At 37.3% G+C, this 23,730-nt stretch overlaps 1 protein-coding gene and 1 pseudogene across 1 annotated transcript in view; one reads left to right on the top strand and one right to left on the bottom strand.

The window, feature by feature from the left end:
• Positions 1–1,595: 1,595 nt before the first annotated feature.
• The window catches only part of LOC101585945 (phospholipid scramblase 2-like), a 43,864-nt gene continuing 21,729 nt past the window's right edge, over positions 1,596–23,730 (bottom strand). Inside the window, exons 7-9 of the mRNA XM_023713012.1 lie at positions 6,875–7,036; positions 4,096–4,116; positions 1,596–1,769 (exon numbers count right to left, since the gene is read on the bottom strand). Coding sequence (XP_023568780.1) covers positions 1,740–1,769; positions 4,096–4,116; positions 6,875–7,036 — 213 coding nt within the window. The 3' untranslated portion in view covers positions 1,596–1,739. The remainder of the gene's footprint in view (positions 1,770–4,095; positions 4,117–6,874; positions 7,037–23,730) is intronic.
• LOC105741906 lies at positions 12,952–15,707 on the top strand (annotated as a pseudogene).

Below are 23,730 nucleotides of genomic sequence, written 5' to 3'. Positions count from 1 at the left end.
TGTATTAAACCTTATGAGCCTGGTCTTCACTACAGCTATTTCTGTCTATCCCCAACCCATCTTTAAGTCTCTACTAGAATTGTTCATCAAGTTCTACATATAGCATTCTAGTACTTCTCCAGCACAGCCCAGCAGACCATTCCAAACTTCTTCTATAAACAAAGACTCCTGAGTCATATGGCCAGGCAGACCCAGCAGTGACCCAGCTTATCATAGCACTCTTCTGCCCTCAAGCTTCTGCTTTGGAGTCAGATGACCGTGGAATGAAATTCTGAGCTATAGCTGCTACAAGGTGAATCTCTTCTCCCTAAATATATAGATGCCCAACATTTTGTACCACCAGTGAGATAGCTAAGACAATAAAACTGGTTCTGGGAAAGAGGGTCATAGCTGTGTCTAACTGATCATGTGGTTCCCAAGGCTTTGTTTAGGGAAGAAGTTTACAAGAGTCTACAGGGGTGCTCTGTGAATAAAATCTAAACAAAGCTTTGAGGATAAGCCTGGCTTCTCTGGATTGTGTATAGGAAAAATACATGAAGAGAAAAACCAACTAAAGGTATAAATTACAATCAAAAGTGAGGCCGAACTTTAGAGTTGGAAAAATTTCCAGTTTGCAAAAATACAGGAAAATTTTGGAGAAAATATCAAGGGCTTTGTCTTCATTACTTTTCTTTTGTTGCTGAGATGAAATGCCCAATACCCAAAATTAAGAAAGGAAAGGCTTATTACCTCACAGTTAGTAAAAGTTTCAGTTCATACTTGGCTGGCTCCAAGGCAGAGTCACAGCAGTTCATGGTGGTTGAAAGCAGCAAAAAACAAGAGTCAAAAGGAAAGAGCAGTGGCTGTGGCTGTTAGCAAGTGTCTCTCCCTTCCTTATACTGTATCCAGGCTATCAGTCCTGGGCTGGCTGTAGCACTCAAGCCTATAATCCCAGCATTGGATCATGAATTAATCACAGACTCTAGAAACTTGCCCAACAATTACATGAGTCTTTAGGGAGACAACTAGACACAGACCATAGCAGGCTTGGCCAAAGGAATATTTGATTCATCAGTATGACCAGAAAGACACCAGATACTATTTAACCAGCAATGGAAAATTACTCTGACTTCATTTAGAGACTCCTTTGACTACTACTTTTATCACAGGCCCAGAGACTCAGGTTCCTGAGGGCAGAATTTCTTTAGAAAAGGGCCCAGGGAAACCATGAGAACCTAGAATTTGCATCCTAACACTAACTGGCTGGCAATCACAGGGACCTGGGTTCAGTCCTAGGCACTGTATTCCATGCAGGCCCCACACTGGGTTGCTCAGCTGGCCGCCAAAACTGAGCATGATGGTACACATCTATAAACCCAGTGCTGAGGAGACTAAAACAGGAGGATCACTGAGTCAGACCCGAGTAGTGAGACCTTGTACCAAATACTTAAAATTAAAAAAAAAAAAATAGTGCTTCTTTGCTCCATCCTTAACCCTTAGTTGGGGGACACTTTAAAAATGTGTTATAAACCACCACTGTCACTGAGATTAAAAATTAAACACACACTATAGTTATTGGGATTAACTTCATTTAATTGTTAATTTTCCATGTTTGATAATTTTCACCAATGTGAACACTGAACTAGAAGATGTTTGCCTTGTCCTGGAATTTGCGTGGGCTTTGATGATATTGGGCAGGTTTCTGCACAAATCTTCCTTGCAGAGTTGAAGTAAAGAAGAAACTGTGGATCAGTTGCAGTTTATATCAACTTAAAGAAAGATTTACGCTTCTACATGGGGAAGAAAAGGGAAGAAATGAAAGTCACAACATAGCTATCCCAGATATGTCACTACTTCTAAGCCTCATTTTGTGTTGTTCTTGCCACCATCAACCAGTTGGAAATGCCTCTCATTTTCTATCTGGCACAGATAACGGCTCGAGATCTAGTGAAACCAACACCTCCACTTTCTTGGCATGCTTCTTTCCCTGAGTAAGCTAGAGGTGAGGTCCGTGGTTCCATTTCATCTTTGGGATCTGGCACTTGATGAGTTATTCAAGCTGATATGACACTGCTTCTCTTGCGCTTGCCCTGTCTGTTTGTCCTGCCAGTGTTGTCCTCAACTGCCTCTTGGACATACTGGGGTTGTGAAATGTTGTTGGCCTTCACACCTATGTTGAGAACAGTGGCTGCTGGAGTCCTGCTGGGGCTGAATGGGAGTCTCCCACATGAGTTCATTTTCCATAGGGTGCCTATATTGTTTGATCAACTTTTCATGCTTGTCTCTTGTAATATAAGCAAATGATTTGAAGATAACAATACACAAGGACTATTGTTGCTCTTGTTTTGAAATTTTACACCATTTTTAAAAAATTTTCTTCAAAATGAAATAACTTTGTTTTTTTTAAAAAGTTATTTTCTAAGCTTGTTTTGTTTTAGCATGAAGATTATGGTTTGTGCATTTCCTTTCTCAATCCAGTCTTCCTTATAAAGCAGATTACAGAATTCCTTTAATTTCGGGCAGGAAAATAACACAGTGGATAGCACTGGTTTTGCCAGAACGCACTGCATGACTGTGTTCTTGTTAGAGGAGCTAATGAATGGGAATGCGAGTAAAATACACTGTCACTGTTCAATGATCACCACATTTTGATAGGAATAAAAATCAAATGTGAAAAAAAATGCACGAGAAATTTTGTTTTTTCTGTATTTAGGACAGGGTCTACAGGGGCTCACTAAGTAGATCGGACTTGTAGTGACCTGCCTGTTTTCATAGGTGGGGGAAATGCATCAGAAGCAGTGTCTTATGACTTCCTAGCAGCTTGAACAACTCATCAAGTGCCACACCCCAGAGATGAAATGGAACCGTGGACCTCACCTGTAGTTTACTCAGCTTCTCAAGCCCTGGGGTTATAAGCGCATGCTACTACGCCCAGTCTCAAAGCCAGGGATGGAACCCCGGCCACTGGGTCTGCCTAAGCAGGCCCTTTAGTCAGCTGAGCTATCTGGCTGGCCTCTGCACAAGGAATTTTTATGAAATATTTGATTTTTGTTAAAATCTGATCAGATTATGTTGAAGTTTACAATCTATGAACAATGTTGTTTTCCATTTAGTTGACACTGAATAATCTCATCTTTTCCATGTTATAAGAGTATTAGACTACAGAAGCTAAACATTTTACATGTAGATAATAGCTTTAAATATTATATCAATAATAAACTTAAAGAAAGCCTGCTTCAGCAGGCAGTCACCATTTCTTTGTTCACTGAAAATCTTTTAAAATTGGCTATTCATTATTTTTCAGTATGACAATAACAATTATAGGTAGAAGATTATTTAAAGGGAGTACTTAGTGCCAGCCCAGTAGCTCAGTGGGGTGCACTGAGACTGAAACTGGGTGTGGTGGTCCGCGCCTGTAATCCCAGTGTTTGGGAGGCTGAAAACAGGAGAATCATTATGAGTCCTATCTATGTAGTGAGAGGCTCTGTAGACCTGTACTAAATACGTTTAAGAATAAATAAATACATAAATAAAGGGAGTTCTTAAATGTTGTATGATTTCCCAATGAAAAAACAAAGAACTCTTTACTTTTGCTTAACAGTGTCTCTGTTAATATTATTGCAATATTAGACCATATTTGCAAAGGAAATAAAAACTACTTGCAACCTGTGCAACACATGATATTTTCAAAATGGCAAAAAGCCTCTTGTATGAAATAGATTATAAATACATTTAAGAGAGTAGTTTATTTTTATATTATTTAATGAGGCTTTAATTTTGGCCTTAAAATGAAAATTAAGTCACAGATCATAATTCTAGCCAGTTTTTGTAGGATGGTTCATTAAGAAATATAAAATCTATCATGTTTTTTTTCAAAATTCACAGTAAATACCTAGAAGTATGTATATAGCAGAGACATAGTCTTCATAAGTTGAAAGCAAAATTGCACAACCAAGGCTACAGGCATCACATTCCATTCACAAAGACTGAATGATCTCAAAGAAAATCAGGTCACTCAGTTTCATTTCTAGGTAGCTCAAAGTGCAGATTTAAGGTGTTCTGAGGCTAGTCTTAGAAATCCAACATCACTTTCCTGTATTTATTTCTTATACTCACCTTTTCAAAATATACGAAGTCCTAAAGAAAGATAAAAAACACAGAAGTAAGTTTTCAGCCATTCGAAAGTGAGTTTTCAAAAATCAATCTCAGATACGGAAAGCGAAGGGAACAGCTTACACTCAGTAGCATTCCAGTTACATAAGATATTAAATACATAAAGTGGGGAAAAGTTGAGAGCTACTCAAACTCTTTCCTCACCTCTCCAGTTGAATACCATTTACATTCTTTACGTATCTGCTGATACCTATATAAATTTAATTAATTGCTTGGCAATTGCTCTAATATCACTTTTGATATCCTTTTATGTTATTCTTCCTCAGTGTTTTGTTGTTCTTTTCTAGTGACCAGAAAGCCATTTATAAGTTTAGGTAACTCTTCTTAGGGTAATGGCATCTATGTTAGAGGAAGAATTCAGTACAGACAGAATTTTTCTTGGCTCAGGATTAGCAATTTGCTTATAAATTTATCTATTATGCCACAACCTAATTCACTTCATGATTATTTAACTAGATATTTAACTTTCTTTATTGAGTTCTATTAAATCCTTTGAATTTAATTTTTCTCAAATCTATTGTGTTTCTTATCCTTTCAGCAGTAGTAACTTAACATCTTTGCCAATCTCTTGCATTTCACTATTGAAATTTTACCTTCATTCAATCCATGTCCCTCAAGCTAGCCAGGATTTCTCTGTCCAAAATTTGGGTTTATGCCTATTGAATTTTACCTAGATTCAAATCAACCATTTAATTAATATTCAATGCTTAAAACCATGTCTACAAAAGTTCCCTAAATCTTAAAGGTGCTTTTAAAATCTATGTGAATTAACACATAAAAATTATATTCATTTATGGGGTATTTTAATACATGTGTATACTTTGGGCTGTTTCAATCAGTAGACCATATTTACCACCTTAAAATTTATAATTTCTTTGTGGTGAAAATATTCAAGATTTCTGTTCTTTTTTAAAAATATATAGTTCATTATCATTATGTGTAGTTGTTCTACTGTGCAATAATAGAACACAAGAACATGTTTCTCTCCTCGAGCTATATCCTTACATGTTCTTGAAAGAAGACTGCAGTCATTTCTCAACAAGCCTCCACCTCTACCAGCCCCATTTCCCATCATCTACTTTCTATAGTTTTTAATATGACCAATTATAGTTCATCATTACTTCTTTTCCTAAGTTCACCTATCTCTCCTCACTGACATTATTTAAAAACAAATAGTTGACTGGGGAGATAGCTCAGTAGAATATGCGAGCACAAGGTCCTGAGTTCAATCCCCAGTTCTGTGAAATAATAGATAAATAAATAAATAAATACAAACAAATACTTGATATGAAGCCACTCGGTACAGAAACAATTCAATACATGTCCCTAAAGCATATGGATTATCTCATTTTTATGTAATATTGATTATCATATCTAGAAACCCCTTTATAGTCATCAAATAGAAAGTCAATGTTCTAATTTTCCTAACTGTCTCATAAATTCATTTTAAAGCAAATTTGTTTGAACTGCTGTGCAAACATTAGTTGTTGTTGATCTTTACAAGTTTGTCACTTGGTTTTATTTTGCACTTTTACTTTCCTTGCAATTTATTTATTGAAGGAACTGAGTTCTTTTTTGTGCATATGTTTGTATTTTGATTTCATTCACAAATCAGTGCTTACCATATTCCTCTAGCGGTTCAGACTGGGCTGAATAGTGTAATCACCTGTGGCTTCTGCACTGATTCAAGGTTAGGACTCATCTGCAGTGATGCTGGTGCAAAACGGACAAGGGTGTGTGTGTGTGTGTGTGTGTGTGTGTGTGTGTGTGTGTGTGTGTGTAGGTTACCCAGGCATTTCTACTAAGCAGTTAATATTGAAAACCTTTGCTGTTCCTGTAATTCTCAACTTTGGCTGCATATTGGAAATCAACTTCTGCTATACAGTTTTCTGATTTATTTTCTTTATTTAACTGAGCAGGGATACAGCTTAACAATCAAGGTTTTGTTTTTATTACTGCATATGTCATATACCCTTTCTGTATTCCTAATAGTCTGTTTTTTTCTCATTCCTTCCTTCACCATCCCTTCCTCTCTCCTCTCCTTCCTTTCCTCTTCCTTTCCCTTCTCTTTCCCTCCTACTCCTTCTCTCTTCCACCTCTGTCCTTCTGACATTTCTTTTTCCCTCCATTTTCCAAATGAGACACATGACATTTGACTTTCTAACTCTGACTTACTTCATTAAACATGTTGGTATCTCATTGATAGAAGGAGATTTTCCTGGGAATGGCATGACTTTATTTTTTCTGGCACTTGGGTTTTTAAACTTTAAAATCACTGTTTCAACTTACATATTTTCTACAAACCTATAGACCTGAAGCATTATGTATATATGTTCCTATTGTACTTCTACAATAGATGATTTAATAGTAAACCAGGGCAAGCTATCCATTTCATTTTTTTCCAATTAGGCTCAGACTCAAGGTGTTACCCCAAACACTACTTTCATGTTTTAAAGTGAATGTTTTGAGATAAGCAATTCTGAAAAAAAAAAAAAAGTATAAAATCTTCTTGGCTTGTAAAAATGCAGACTCCAGACAGAAACTGTATATCTCAACCTGGAGCATCAATGTCAAATGGAATTTCAGAACAACAAACAAAGGGGAATCATTTTATAAAACAATCACTTAAGAGGATAATTTTAGAATGCATAGCTTACTGAAGCTTTTGAGAGAGAAACTAGAAAAGCTCTCTGTGAAGCAAGATGAGGAAGAATGGACTTACAATGAGCAAACATGCTCCAAGCATCACAACCTTCAACTTCACATCAAGGCCTACACGAAACTTGACAGTAAAGTTATCAGCGTTTGTGAAGAATTCTTGAACAAAGCCAGTCCAGTGCTTGGAAATCTTCCCAACTACAGATTCTTCATTAAGCGATTTAACCTATATTGCAAAAATAAAGTCTGAAAGATGTCTAGAGAAATATCCAATTTACTTCAAGTGTTGGAATAAAATTTTAAAAAGTTGTATTAAATTTATATCCATATGTAACTATGAGCTATAATTCTTATATATGTATAAGATTATATAATCCTATTATTCATATATATATAATATATATTCCTATTACATAAAAAACTGTTTCATTGTACTGACAAGTAATGTGAAATGAGTTTTGCTGAAATAATTAACATTTTATATTTTGCACTAGAAAAGACAATGTTATTTTAATTGATCCAAAACAAAAATCTAAGAAATAAAAACAGTTTACAACATTTATTTGATAAAAGTTCTAGAAGCCATGAGAAAGATAACAAAATACTTATTATATTTCTATTTTAAGAGATGTACGCAGAGTTTACATAGGTGGCAAACTGAAAAGTGATGGGGCAGTCACTATGCCAACTGCCAGAGGAACAAGGAGCACGCTAACAGCCTCAAAAGCGATGTCATCAGTTTTGAACATACGAAGTAACCAATAGACAACTTGACTGGATATCTAATGGGTTTAAATAATAAAAGAAGAAAGTTGTATGAACAAAGATGCTGAAAACAGTCCCAAAGTGAGTCCAGAGCTATTATATAGTGCAGAGCAGACTGTACACACATGAGCTACACTTGGGATGGTTGGGTAGGGGTGGGACACAACCAATGTCACCGTGCACTGTACACGTAGGACTGTGTTAAATGTGGAGGAGGTGTGTCCTTTTCATAAGTACACCAGGGAACTCGTATGCTAGTAACACCTCTGCTAGCCTAGGAGCCACTGAATAAATGTCAGGAAAAAAAAATTTGACTCATTTCATTCAGACGGACATAGATAATAAGATCTCAAAAGCTCTGAAATATATTTTTAATGTGAATTTGTAATGGCATGGATTACTATCTGTCAAATATTCATTTCATTCCCCATCATACTGCAGGCCCATTGTGCTCATTCAAGCCTGGGTTTGGTCATGCAACGTGTCAAAGGGCAAAGTGGGTGTGACATGAATACTGATCTTCAACATGGCTGCTGACGTGGCTCTTGCTGCCGAGTGACAAGCGACTCAAAAATTATCTTCCAGTCAGTTCCTGTTGTTACAGTGCTAGAATACACACCCTCAGATGAGACTGGAGACCTATTGGCAGGCTAATTTGGAACCATCTACCTGTGCCTAGGTGTATCCTCTGAACTAAAGGAGACTTCCACACTCTCATGTATGAGAATAAAGGCTTCTTGCCTTAAGCCAGTGAGCTTCAAAGATTATGTGACACGTGACACTATCATGGTGAAGTGGTCTTCCCTTACCTATGATAGCATGTTATCTGAAACTGCTGACAATTAAAAATTAAAATGTATTCATGAAATTTTTACATTTAAAGTTGCATATAATTTTTAAATGAAAATGTCTGATAATAAATTGCTAATCATCATGAATCCAACATTACGTTGATAGAAATATTAGTATTTAACTTTTTGATCATTACTGCAATACTTAAAAATTTGAGAAATATTTCTCCAGAAGGACAAAATATATTTTTTGGTCACTGATCAGAAATGTGAAAAATGGTCTGGGGAGATAGATTAGTAGAATAAGCACCTGCCTGGCAAGTGCAGGGTCCTGAGTTCAAACCCTGCTACTGCAGGAAAAAAAAAAAAGGAATGTGAATAATGAACTGCACTTGAAAATCATCAAGACTAGAAATGTTTTAACTAAGTTCTCAATAACATTTCAAAGTATGATATCTCTATCATAAAACATCAATCCCTGGAAATAACAAATTGGCAATTTATTAATGCTAATTTTTTTGCAATACTGGCAATTGAACCTAGAACCATATGCACTCTAATAAAAGACACCCCCAGCACTTAATGTTAAATTTCTTAATTTATAAATTTAATAATTCAATACCAATAACTGATAAATAGTATTCTAAAAAGTCTTTAGAATCAGCTCAGTTTATACACAAATATAAAAATTGAAACAAAGCAGTAGCACATATAACCTAGGTAAATATCAAAAGAATATAACAAAATGTAATATATGACTTTTAAAAAGGAAAGTTTTTTATTTGTTTCCCAATGAAACACTTATATAACACTTAGCATATTCATATCATATATAGATATTGCAATTGTTAATAAATTAACCCTAATAATGAAGATATGACTAGAGGTTTAAAACATAAATACAGGATGGCTTTGGGATAACAATTTCAAATGGGCAGATTTTTTTTTTCCTACTAAAAATCCCTGGAAGGACTCACATGTATGCAGAGTGAAGGTTTCCTCGATTCTCTTCTAATTATTCTTAGGAAAGTCATCTCACAGCATCAACTATTACACATAAGAAAATTCCCTAAACTTTTTATTACATGACTAGGATCCAATATGACTGAAATACAAATCCCTAAGTTTCACATTTAACAATTTTTTTCAATAATTTTGTTGAGAAACAAATAATAATGAGACAGATTCAAATCCTATTAGTAGGACAGCTTCAATAATTAATACATTGCATATTGTTGTCTTAGTGGTTATTCATTGTAAAAGATGCAGACATGATATTCTGTTTACAAACACTTTTAGAACAAATCTTTCCATTCACTGAATTAAGAGCATGTAGCTGTACATCTATCCTATTTTGAATATGTGGATACACAATGGTCGTTCATTTGTATCCCCATTTTTTGTTTAGTTTTGTCACAGAAGGGTATTCCATTGTCATTTAAATATTATAGGTACATGAATTCAGCAAAATATTGCAATATAGTCTAGTAGTCCCTAATAGTAGTGGGTTTTCTGTAAGACTGGCAATGTCAGAAGTTGTTGACTTGAGCCTTTTACAGCTCAGCATATTAATATGGCTTTACTTTTTATACTTCATTTTTACACTTTTCTGCTGGATGGTTGAGACCAAATAAAGTAAGACTTATATAACAAGAAATGTAGCTTTTGTATCTGTTAAGGTCAGTCAAATCCCCTCAGGATGTATTCTGAAACCCTGTACCTCAGTTTGTAGATCCTTTGTCAGTGTCAGCCATGTGGATGAAGCATGGCCATTGCTTGATGAGAGAATGTTTTCTCTCTATGTGAGTCTCTTTAGGCACACTCTACATTATTGATCACTTTCCTCTGTGGCCCCCATATAACAGTTGTTTACCCCTAAAATTATTAACTTGGCCAGTATTATCATTATTTATGTTTCCAAATATGTGACATCAAAATAATTTTTTAAGGTTGATTTTTTTTCTTTTTCCATAATTTTATTGAGAAACAAATAGCAATGAGACAGTTTCAAACCAAGTTGGTAGGACAGTTTCAATAATTCACACCTTGCATACATTCTTCCTAGTGGTTAATTGCTGTACAAGATGCAGACATGACGTCCTATTTACAAACACTATTAGAACAAATCCCTCTATTCATTAAGAGAATGCAACTATATATCCATCCTAACCATTTGAATACACAGATACAAAATGGACATTCATCTGTATCCCCTTTTTTGTTTAGTTCCGTTATTTGAATAATTATATGTGTGTTAACTCAGCAAAATATTCTAAAAGAGTTCAGTAGTCCATAATAGTATTGGGTCTTCTGCTTCACTGGCAATGTCAGAAATTGTTGACCTGAGTCCCCTGCAGCTCAACATAACAGCATGGCTTTACTTTTTATACTTCGTTTTTATACTTTACTGCTGGATGGTTAATACCAAGGTAAAGCAGGACCTATGCAACAAGAGTTGTAGCTTTTTGGTCTGATAAGGTCAGTGAAATCCCCTCAGGATTTATCCTGAGATCCTGTACCTCAGATTGTAGAACCTTTGTCAGTGTCAGCCATGTGGTTGAGTCATGGCCATTGCTTGGCCAATGTGCTCTCTGGGAAGTCCTGAGAGAATGTTTTCTCTCCATGTGACTCTCCTTAGGCACACTCTACATCATCGATCACTTTCCTCTTTGACCCCATAATCTCCTTGATCAGAAAATTTGGGACACAACTGAGTTACAGGATGTTATAGTACAAGTACTCATAGTGACATGAAAATAATAAGACATGACAATTATATAAAATTTCATTTAAATTGATATCAAATAAATTTGGTAGTCATTACAGATAATTGATGCTGTAGTTTTTACTTTTTGTCTCTGGGACAAACCTGGCATAAGCAGCTTAAAGAAGGAGAGATTTCTCTTGGTTCATGGTTACGGTGGGTTCAGTCTATGATTAGCTGGCTCTGAAGCAGTAATGGCAAAGCAGGAGGGCCTGGTAGGGGACAGCTGCTTGACCCATAGCAGTGAGGAAGCACAGAGCAGGGAAACTGTGAGAGAAATCCTCTTCAGCACGTTTCTAGTGAGCCGCCTCTTCCCACTTGGCCCCAAATCCTATGGGCCCCAATTCACTCAGCTGTGAATGTGACTACAAAGCCTATGGGATGCCATAACCCCATTACCTCCAGAAAGTCCAAGGTCTGAACTTATGAGACGTTGGAGGACAACTCAAAGCTGAGTCATTATGTGAGTCATTAAGACACACACTGAGGAAACTTGCTGGATAAAAATCAACTTCTAAACACTAAATGTAAAATCTTTCACAATGTTCCTAAACTGTTTTTGATTACTTCCTAAAAATAAAACATGTCAGCTAAATTTCTGATAATGGTCTTTCACAAAGGAATATTATTTTCTCCAAATATTGAAAGTAACTGATTTTTAAACCTTTCTAGATGTAAGATAGGTATGCCATTCCCTCCATGTAGAATTTTACATACCTTCCTATAGAGTGTTTATACATACATATTCCTCACACATCTCTACACTTCATGTATTTTCTTTTTTTTTTTTTTTTTTTTTTTTTTGGTGGAACCGGGGATTGAACTCAGGCCCTTCCGCTTGCCAGGCAAGTGCTTATTCCACTGAGCCATCTTCCCGGCACCCACATGTATTTTCTTAATTCTACTTCTTTTCAAATATGACATCTATGAGGGGAAGTACTAAAATGCATAAAACCAGATTCTAACAGAAGAATCAAAGTTCATATAAAATATAGGCAGGTAGATGATGGGGTAGGATAAAACTGGATAGTGACAAATTTGAGTAAGATATGGAGAGACTGCCTGAATACCTGTATCTTTCCATAAAGGGATAGCACTTCTCAGCTGTCGGATGTTTCTTTTACTTCCATGGAAGGGTGAGTCAAATTTTCGAGATTGTATGATTTTCCAGGAGAAACAAGTTATCAAAATTTAGCTATAAAATGTCCTGTCTTTAGCATTTATAACTAAAACTGTTGGGTTTATTAGGTTGTGGGATCTATTAGGAAACTTTATAATAAAATTCTTTTGTACTGTACTCAAAGTTTTTGTGTACAATCATGTAAGGATTGTAAGGATTGTACTTCAGTGTTAGGTGGCTATATGGATTATTGGAGCTCCAGTGGTAAGATATTGTTATGGTTTGTGTCTTGTAGTTCCGCCAAAGCCTCATTCAGTCACAGGATGGACTTCTAGAGTTTGTGATTAACTCATGATCCACTGGGATTGTGGGTGTGAGTGCTGCTGGGATTATGGGTGTAAGTGCTGCTGGGATTATGGATATGAGTACTGCACCCAGCCTGGGGCAGACAGCCTGAGTGCAACATAAGCCATTGTTGCTGCTTCTCCTCCCTTTTGCTCTTGTTGTTTTGCTGCCTTCTGCCACCATGAGCTGCTGCCCTCTGCCATGTGCCACTCTGCCTTGGAGTCAGCTGAGTATGTACTGAAACCTCCAGTAACTGTGAGCTAAATAAAACCTTTCCTTCCTTTATTTTGAGTGTCTGGCATTTGTTCCAGGAGCAAGAGAAGAGTAACTAGATAGGTGTCACTATAGTTTGTCCAATGACCAACTTTTCCAAGAATGCTCTGTAAGTGATTAACCTTATAAGTCAGTAGCATATACAGTTATATTATTCTGAGAAAAGGCATGACTCATATTCAGGCAGAAAAAGCAGTAGAGGACAAAAGATTTAATCACAGAGCTCTGGATGGCCTACAATTTAAAATTTAATAAATTGTCTACTTATGGACTTTTCCATACTATTTTTTGAGACTTTCGTTGCATGTTTTTATTTTTCTTTTCAATACTTGATGTATAACTGAATCTAGGGAAAAAGTGTAAGAGAAGGTACTTTTGTATTAATCTTGTGTCAGTCAGTTTTCTTATTTCTGGGAAAATATATTGGATATCTCAGATTTAAAGGAATTGAAGTTTAATTTAGTTTAGGGTTTTAGGAGATACACTACATGGTCAATAGGTTGCAAAGTAGTAGCATCATGCTTAATTCATGGTGGCCAGGCTGCACAACAAAGGAGTAGCACTGGAGAAGAAGGGACAAGATATTAGATGTAGACTTTAAGACCACACTTAGTTAACCCACTCAGGAATACACAGAAGTGTGCTCCACCAGTACCATTGGGAAAGACCTGAAAGCCAACCAATTAAAGCCAACCTAACTACCATATCCTTCCCTTTGTCACCATTATATCAAAAAATGTATGACGCAGTCATACTTAATCTCCATATCACAAAGAATGCCAACATAAAACAATATCCTGCATATCTGCGTGCAACCAGATATTCAGCAGTGTTTCAAATGTTCAACAGTTTTGACGTTTTTCAAAAGTCATAGTCAATATATGTTCTGGCAAACATATATTAAGGCAAACCCCTATGAATCTCTGTCAAAAATCACAAACAAGTCTCATAATACAAGGTACAACAGGGGATGGTAAGCACTGTACTTTGAAAAAGGAAGATTATGAGGTTAGAATTCTACCAAAGCAAGACTGAATGAAAACCAGGAGGCATAACATTAAGTCCTATAACTGCACACTCCATATCTGGGTTGCATAGTGTTGAGATGTCAATGGCAGAAGGCTTAAGCAGACCTACCCTCCCTATGCTGTTAGGAGCTCATGTGACTCTGAGGCTAACCCTAATCTCAGTGTGAATCTTCTATAATAGTTATCTTTCATGTTGCTGGAATACAAGCCATGATACCCGCGGCTTAAAGGAGGTGACATTTAATTTGGCTCACAATTACAGGAAATTTAGTACATGCTATAAAGCATCCTAGGTAAGAACATCTTGGTGGGAGGATGACATGAAGAAAGGATGCTTAGTCCATAGCTGCTTGGGTGCAGAGTGGAGGGACAGTGCTGGATAGTGAGGGTTGAGTGAGCAGATACAGATCCTGAGGCAATATTCTCATGGTGCACACAGACACACCCAGAGTGTGCTCTCTAACTTTCCCAGGGCAGAAATTTCCCTAAGCCAACAAGTAGACACTCCACGTTGGCCAGTACAACCTTACTAAAGCTCTCTTTGAGTTATTGGGCTTTTTTGTGGGAAATAAGAGTGTAGGCCCTTCTGAATGACTTAGAGTACCTATAGTTGGAATGCAGGTGAAGGAAGAATCCATGAACTCGGGCAGTCAGATTTTGGTGAATACATTAGTGTGTTTTTTTCTTCTCTGCTTTCAATTTTTTTAATTAATTATATTTTTGAGATGAAGTTGTTATGTAGTCAAGGCTGGTCTTCAATTTGCAATAATCCTGCCTCAACCTCCTCAGTTCTGGAAAGATGGAGTGTCAGCATATAGAAATCACCATTTTTAAGCTTTAGACATGAAAGTGCTACATATTTAGCTTCTATACATTTGTCTACACAACTTCTTTTTATTTTTACATTTAGCCTAATTAGTGATAACCTTTCATTAGAATAGTGACCATCACTCTGACTAAAGTTAAATTGTTAATTTTGGTTAAATAAGTCAAAGTTAAAGCAGATTATCTGCCTTTGAAATATCAATATAGGACTATGACTACAAGTGTGTTGACCCAACAGAACAACTTGTTTCTCCAAGGCCTGAGGTTTATGAAATTTTAAGAGCAGAAGAGGAGGAACTTATTATCTTGGCTTGGGATGTTATGAGTATTGAGGAGCTCTGTGAATTTGTTAAATCTAGGTTTGAGGTATCTGATGACTTGGAAAATGTGTGCAATTGGGTAGTGGACACTTGTTTACATAAGGGAAGTCAAGATAACATGAGTACTGTATTAGTTTGCTTTTCAAATGCCCCCAAGGTCTCAGAAGATGCGGTGAGAAAAGATTCAGAGTTGGATAAGCACTTGGAATCATGGATTGAAGAAATGACGGAGAAGTCTGGTGAGGAAGGAATGCCTGATCTCATCCATGTCATGCACACTTTGTCTGCAGAAAATATCCCAAATTTGCCTCATGGGGGAGGGTCTTGTTGGCAAGTGCAAAGTTATTGAAGCTGTCTATAGTAGATTGAATCCACATAGAGAAAGTGATGGATCTGCCGATGAAGCAGAGGAAAGTTGGTGGAAGCTCTCAGGCAAATGAGAATTAATCATAGGGGAAACTACAGACAACTCTGCTGACTAGTCACAGGCTAGCTAAAATAGAAGAGAGCCCTACTGACCCAGCTGCTGCAACCGCTTCCTCGAATAGATATGCTGGAAACCTAGTGACAATGCATGAAAGCCATACTGGATCAGAACGTGGTCTTGCTGAATTAGACAGCTCCAATGAAGATGCAGGGGCAAAGCTGAGTGGTGAAGAAATATGACTTTTGGGGGCAATATTTTTGTGATCTTGATTCAATGTATTTAGAAAATATGATGTGTATATTTACATAACTATTTTGTTATTTGAATCTTGGAAAAGCTAGTTTCATTATATTCATATAGCCTTGTGTTTTACAAAGGTCTTTACATATAACTTTATGAGATAGTTTTAGGCCACGCCCAAGACCTCTCCCCAGCCAAACCCCAGGCCAGGGCATGTGGGTGGGTCCACCTGCCTGCTCCTGCTCACTGTGCCCAAGACCCCTCTCCAGCCAGACTCCAGGCCCTGTGTGAGTGTGCAAACTTCTGCCAACTCTTAGCACCCAAGACCTCTCCCCAGCTGGATCCCAGGCCCTGCATCAGGCATGCTGTGGGACCTTGCAGCAGAACTCCCTGCAGAGAGGTTAGGAGCCAGACCCACACAGCTAATCTAGGAACTGAACATCTTGCCAAGAGTGGCACAGCAGGTTCACCTCTACGAGCTACAGCATAAAGAAGCTGAGGACAGCAGCCAAACCAAAGCCAGGCACATCTGGACAAGTTCAAAGTTGTAGATCCAGACCTGGTAAGCTGATATACTTTGCTGGACCTAGACCTATGAGAGTGTCTTCCCTTTTTTACTCTTGATTTACAAGAGGGGCAACAGGTAATCAGGTGAACGAATCTGTCTGGAAGACCCCAGGTACATCAAGGAGAGAGGATTAGATAGAGTTTAGGGGAGCTAACCTAAATACAAATTCCCAATTTAATATCTGCTTAGATGCCCAGACATAATGTTTGCTCTTACTGTCTAAATTACAAACCCATTAGTTACAAAAGTTTATCAACTGCTAAATATCACAACCAATTATTAGTGTCTCTAATTGTAGTTCTATAATTATAAAACTAAGACTGGCTTAAGCACATAATCTCTTGGGTAAGAATTTAGGTAGGTGCTAAGGTAATAACTGCACCAAAGCTCTACATGAAAGGTGAGAGGACAGTGCTATACAAAATGACAAAGAGAAGGAGCAACATGCAAACTCAGGCCCCGAGCCCACACAGAAAAAATGCAGGACACATTAGCATAGGAAAAATTGAGAATCATACAGCTGAAATGTCTGAATTAATAGTGTATGAGGTAAAGAAACAACTGCAAAAACATATAGAGAAAATCAGATCAGAAATCTCTGAAGTAAAAAAAGAAAGGATAACTATAATGAAAGAATTAATCACCGCTTCTAGACAAGACACTGATAAAAAATTAGAGAAGTATAGAAAAATAATGGAAGCCTTGAATGAGCAATATAGGAAATAAATAGATAGCATGAAGCAGAGTCAAAGAGATATAGGGGAACTTAAAATGTCAACCACAAGCTTGAAAAACCATTTGAATGAAAGTGAAGATAGAGTTTCAGATCATGAAGACACCATTGCAGCTAGTGAAAACATAAGAAAAGATCTTTTAAAAACAAATAGGATGGGGGTCTGGGGAGATAGCTGAGCAGAATAAACACTTGCCTGGCAAGCGCAGGACCCAGAATTCAATCCCTGGTACTACCAAAACAAACAAACAAACAAACAAACAAACAAACCAAAAAACAAAAACCCTAAGATGCAGGAAAAAATAATTCATCATCTGCAAGATGATGCAAAGATGAACAAAGTGACACTAATAGGCATCAATGAGAAAGAAGGAGTCAATGCAAATGATATAAAAAGAATATGAGCAGAAGTAATAGCAGAAAACTCCCCAAATATGGGGAAATAATATGATATTCAGTTAACTGAAGCATATAGAACTCCAAAAAACTTCAACCCAATTAAAACATGTCCAGAAATATATAGTCAAGATCCCTGAACTCCAGCACAAGAACAAAATATTAAAAGCTGCTAGAGAAAACAAAGAGATTGTATTTAAAGGAAAACCCATCAGAATAATGGCAGACTTCTCTTCATAAACCATGAAGGCAAGAAGAGCATGGAGTAGAGTACTTCAAGTCCTCTATGAAAACAAATTTCAACCCAGTACCCTGCAAAACTCAATTTTGATGGCAAAGTGAAATAATTCCATGACAAAGAACAACTAAAGAATTTCATGATGACAAAGCCAAACCTACACAGACTATGATAAGATACTCTAGAGGGGGACCAAATTGACCAGAACTTCATGAATGAGAACAGAAAGAAGCAAGTAAATAGGGCAAACAATTTAACATGACAGGAGGGGATAAAAAACAGTAGGTAAATAACATGTCAATCATAATTCAATATATCTCAATTATAACCATCACTGTAAATTGACTCAATTCACCAATTAAAAGAAATAGACTGGCACAGTGGATTAGGAAACAAAATCCAACACTATGCTGTATACAAGAAACACACTTAGCTCATAAAGAAATTCATAGGCTGAAAGTCAAAAGGTGAAAAATAATACTACCCATCCCAGCACTGTGAAAGAAAGCAGGGGTAGGAATCCTTTTCACAGACTGTCTTCAAACTAAGAATAATCAAATGAAATAAAGAAGACCACTACATACTGGTTAGGGGAAAATACAAGAGGAAAGTAACACTCAAAAATATGTACGTACCAAACATGAGTGCACCCAACTATATAAGACAAATGTTAATGAACAAGAAAAATCAAATATCCACTACTACAATCTGAACAGGACACATTAACATCCCCTTATTGCAAAAAAATAGGTCAACCAGACAAAAAAAATTAGCAAAGAAATAGCAGAACAGAACCAGAACTCACAGCAAATGGATATACACAGAGAGTTCCACTGAAACACAGATAAATACACTTTTTTTTTCAGTTGCACATGGGACATTTTCTAAAAGACACCACATACGAGGCCATAGGTCATGCTTAAGAGTATGTAAGAAACAGAAATTATCCCAGGCATATTATCTAACCACAGTGCAATGAGACTGGAAATAAATAACAAAAGAAATCGCAAAAACTCCATAAATACATGGAAATTAAACTACACCCTCCTTAGCAACCAATGGGTCACAGATGAAATTAAACAAATACTTCAACAATATCTAAAATTCAATGAAAATTCAAGCACAATTTGTCAGAATTTGTGGGATACAATGAAAGCAATTCTTAGAAATTTATAGCTGTGAACTCACACGTTAGTAAAACAGCAGGGGAACAAATAAATACCCTCATGCTGCAAGTCAAATGGCAAGAGAAGGGAGAGAAAACCAAACCCAGAGCCCAAAAGCAAGAGGAAATAATAAAAATTAGAGCAGAAATTAATTCAGTAGAGATGAAGAAAACAATTCAGAGAATTAATGAATCAAAAAGGTGGTTTTTTGAAGATTAAATAAAATTGATAAGCCCCTAGCTAACCTCATCAAAAAGAGGAAAGAAAAAATTCAAATACAAGCAATAAGGAATGAAAAGGGTGTAATTACCACAGACCCAGTGGAAATTCGGAAGATTATCAATAGCTACTTTGAGAATTTTTACTCTCCCACAATGGAAGGCACAGAAGAAATGGAAAGATTCCTAGAAAGATCCAAATTACCAAAACTGAATCAAGAAGATATAAGAACTCTCAGTAACACAATAACAGCCAATGAAATGTGAAATGTAATAAAAAACCTACTGACAAAAGACCAGGTCCTGATGGAGTCACAGCTGAATTTTACAAGAAATTTACAGAAGATAAGATCTGAATTCTCCTCAAAGTCAGAAATGAAATTGAAAAGGAAGCAATCATCCCAAAATCATTTCTGGAGGCAAGTATTATACTGATATCAAATCCAGGGAAAGATGTACCTGAAAAAGAGAACTACGGGCCAATCTCCCTCATGAACCTATATGCAAAAATGTTCAATAAAATCCTAGAAAATAGAATACAGCAAATCATCAAAAGATTATACATCATGACCAGGTAGGAGTCATCCCAGGGATGCAAGGATGGTTGAATATTCACAAATCTCTAAATGTACTACACTATAACCAATAGAGCCCAATCCAAAAACCACATGATCACCTCATTTGATGCAGACAGGCTTTTGACAAAGTCCAACACTCATTCATGTTCAAAGTCCTACAGAAAATTGGAATAGATAGCCTGTACCTCAATCTGATGAAAGCCATCTATGACAATGCAATTGCTAACATAATTATAAATGGGGAAAAACTGAAATCTTTTACTCTTAGATCTGGTACAAGATGAGGATCTCCGCTAGCACCCTTCCTATTCAATATAGTGCTAGAATCATTGGCTAGAGCCATTAGGCAAGAGCAAGAAATAAAAGGAATAAGAATATGTAATGAAGAAGTTAAACTATCATTATTTGCAGATAACATGATACTTTTCTTGGAAGACCCAAAAACCCTTCCAAGAAGCTACTAGAATTGATACACAAATTCAGTATCATAGCAGGATACAAAGTCAATATTCAAAAGTCAATAGCATTCCTCTACACAGATAACAAACATACTGTGAAGGAAATTAAAGGAACAATACCTTTTGCAATAGCACCATGGAAAATGAAATACTTTGGAATTAACCTAACTAAAGAATTCAAAGATCTATTCAATTGAAATTAAAGTACTCTTAAAGAGATCATAGAGGACTGCAGAAAATGGAAAGATATCCCTGTTCCTGGATAGGAAGAACCAACATCATAAACATGGCCATACTCCCAAAATTGTTATACAGATTTAATTCAATCACTATCAATATTCCACCAACATAGCTCACAGACATAGAGAAATTGTTCCTAAAATTTATTTGGAACCAGAAAATACCTTCAATGGCAAAGGCAATCCTGGGCAACAAAGACAAGGCAGGAAAGAAATTACAATTCCTTACTTGAAATTATACTGCACAGCTACTGTTACAAAACTGGCATGGTATTGGCAAAAAAATAGACATGAGGATCAATGGAATAGATTAGAAGATACAGAAGCCACTATAAACATACTCAGCAACTTTATCTTTGACAAAGGGGCCACATATGCTTACTGGAAGAAAGATAGCCTCTTTCACAAATAGTGCTGGAAAACTGACTCTCTACATGCCGAAAACTAAAACTTGACCCAGGACTATCATTATGCAATAAACTAAAGTCAAAATGGATTAAAGATCTAAACATTAAAATAGAAACACTAAATCTCCTGGAAAATAAAGTAGGATGAACTCTTGAGGACATAGGGGTAGGCAAACAGTTCTTGAACACAAATCAAATCGTGTGGTTAATACTTGAAAGAATTAACAACTGGGATGTCCCCTTATTGAGAAGTTTTTGCACATCAAAAGAAATTACCAACAAAGTGAAAGGACAACCCACAAATGTGGAAAAAATCTTGACTAATAAGTGCTCACACAAAGGTCTTCTCTCTAGTATTTATAAAGAACTAAAAGATATTAAGGCCCCAAAATTTAAAGACCTAATCGAGAAATGGGCATCCGAGACAAACACACATTTCTCAGAGGAATAAACTCTAGAAGCTGGTAAATACATGAAAAATTACTCCACATCACTAGCAATCTGCAAAATGCAAATTAAAATAACACTGAGATACCATCTCACCCCACAAAGAATGTCTATCATAAAGAAATCAACCAACAACAAATGTCGGAGAGGCTGTGGGGAAAAGAGAACCCGTCTCCACTGCTGGTGGGAATGCAGACTGGTGCAACCATTATGGAAATCATTGTGAAGACTCCTTAAGAAACAAGGACTGGGAATCCCATTCAAACAAGCTATCCCCCTACTGGAAATTTTCCCAAAGGTATTGAAAACTTCGTATCACAGTGATATTTGTGCACCTATGTTTATAGCAGCACAATTTCCGAAAGCTCAATCTTGCAAGTAATCAAAATGCCCACCACCTGAGGAATGGATGAAAAAGGTATGGTATTTTTATACAATGGTGTATTACTCAGCTATAAAGAATGATAATCTCAAAGATTTCATATATAAGTGGATGCCACTTGAAGACATACTCATAAGTGAAAGAAACTAGACCCACATTTCTAAATATCCTATCATCTCCCTAGTGTAAGAACGAAAAGAAGAAATAAAAATTGAAAGGTATAACATAGCTAAATGGAAAGAGAGAATTTAAGGATTAAACAAAGAATAGAGTGCAAGAAAAAAAAACCAGGAAACGTGGCAGGAGCAAAACCATACATTTATGTACACAAAATACTACGTCCATGATCCTGAGAATCTTCAGCACGTTTTAGAAACTAGCAGTTAATTGGTAGGATTCTCATCCAGACTAATTATATATGCTGATACCTGTGAGCTAAGTAACTGCACTGAAGATAGCAATGTGTAATACCAAGGCCATGCTTGGAATCCCTGCCATTCTAGTCTTCTAAAAGTGTACTGATTCTAATATCATATTAATTACTGCTATACTCGCTGTCAAGTAAATGTTTGATTTTTTTAAAAAAAGGTAAAATAGACCCAGTCCTAGCCCAGGCCTGGTGAGTGTGTGGGAGAGCTTCCGGCTACCTTGCACCAGTGGGACCTACTGGTTCCAGCCCAGGCGCAGCGTGGGTGAGACCCTCTTCCACCCACTTTGGTGCCCCACACCACTCCGCAGCACCTCCCCTACCCTGCCCACCAAGTAGGAATTTCTGCTGCTTTCCGGGAACTCCCAGACCCAGTCCTAGCCCAGGCCCGGTGAGTGTGTGGGAGAGCTTCCGGCTACTGTGCGCTGGCAGGATTTATTGGTCCCAGTCCAGGTGCAGCGTGAGTGAGACCCTCTGCCACCCCCTTGGGACACCCCACAACACTCTACAGCACCTCCACCACCCCGCCAACCAAGTAGGAATTTCTGATGCGTTCCGGAAACTCCGAGACCCAAGCCTAGCCCAGGCCCGGTGAGTGTGTGGGAAAGCTTCTGGCTACCCTGTGCCAGGGGGACCTACTGGTTCCACCCCAGGTGCAGTGTGGGTGACACCCTCTTTCACCCTCGTGGGATGCCCCCATCACTCCATAGTACACTCCACACACTGCCCACAGAGGAGGAATTTCTGTCGCGTTCTGGGAACCCCCCAGATCCAGTCCTAGTCCAGGCCTGGTGAGTGTGTAGGAGAGCTGCCTCTCCCCCCTACTCCACCTTGTTCCCTCCAGACTCAGCTCAGGCCTGGCATACAGGCATGGGGTGAAACCCTCCAGTTGCAATCCCTGCAGAGAGCGTAGGGGACAGAACCACCCAGCTAGTCCAGGAGCAGAACATGTTGCCAGAGGGGCACAACAGGTTCACCCCCAAGGGCAGCAACAGGAAGGAACTGAACACATCAGCCAGACCGAAGCCAGGCACAGCTGGATAAATCCAAACTTTGTAGATCTACACCTGTACTTCAGTAGGTATTAAGGCTATAACTGCAACAAAGATCTACAACAAAGGTCAGAAGACAGTGCTACACAAAATGACAACAAGAAAGAGCAAAATTCAATCTCAGAACCCAAGCCTACCCATGACAAGCGCAGAGGACACTAACACGGAACAAATTGGGAATCACACAGCTGAAAGCAATGAATCAACAGCTTCTGAAATAAAGAAACACCTGCAGAAAGGTAGAGAGGAACTCAGATTGGAAATGCAAAAAGGAATCCCTGAATTAACATCTGCAGTAAAGAATCAAATGCAGAAACATATGGAGGAAACCAAATGCCCACCCAGAACAAGTGGAGAGGACACTAGCTCAGCAGAAATGAATGAATTAATAGCATCAATAGTAAATAAGCAACAGCAGAAAGTCATAGAGAAACTCAGAGCAGAATTCTTTTCTACAAGCTCAGCTCAAATGCATGAATTAATAGCATCGATATTAAATAAGCAACAGTGGAAAGTTACAGAGGAACTCAGAGAAGAATTCTTTTCTGAAATAAAGAAAGAATTCTCAGAACTCATAGCATTTGAAGTGAAGAATCAACCACAGCAACATAGGGAGGAAACCCAATCTGAAAAAAACACTGAAGTAAAAGAATTTATAATTGCTTGTAAAGAAGACATTGATAAAAAAAAAATAGAGGAGATTAGAAAAATGA

Source organism: Octodon degus, unplaced genomic scaffold (assembly GCF_000260255.1).
Source record: "Octodon degus isolate 3935 unplaced genomic scaffold, OctDeg1.0 scaffold00028, whole genome shotgun sequence".
Taxonomy (NCBI): domain Eukaryota; kingdom Metazoa; phylum Chordata; class Mammalia; order Rodentia; family Octodontidae; genus Octodon; species Octodon degus.
Note: the sequence above shows the minus strand (reverse complement) of the source record. Positions and strands in the feature narration are given on the sequence as shown.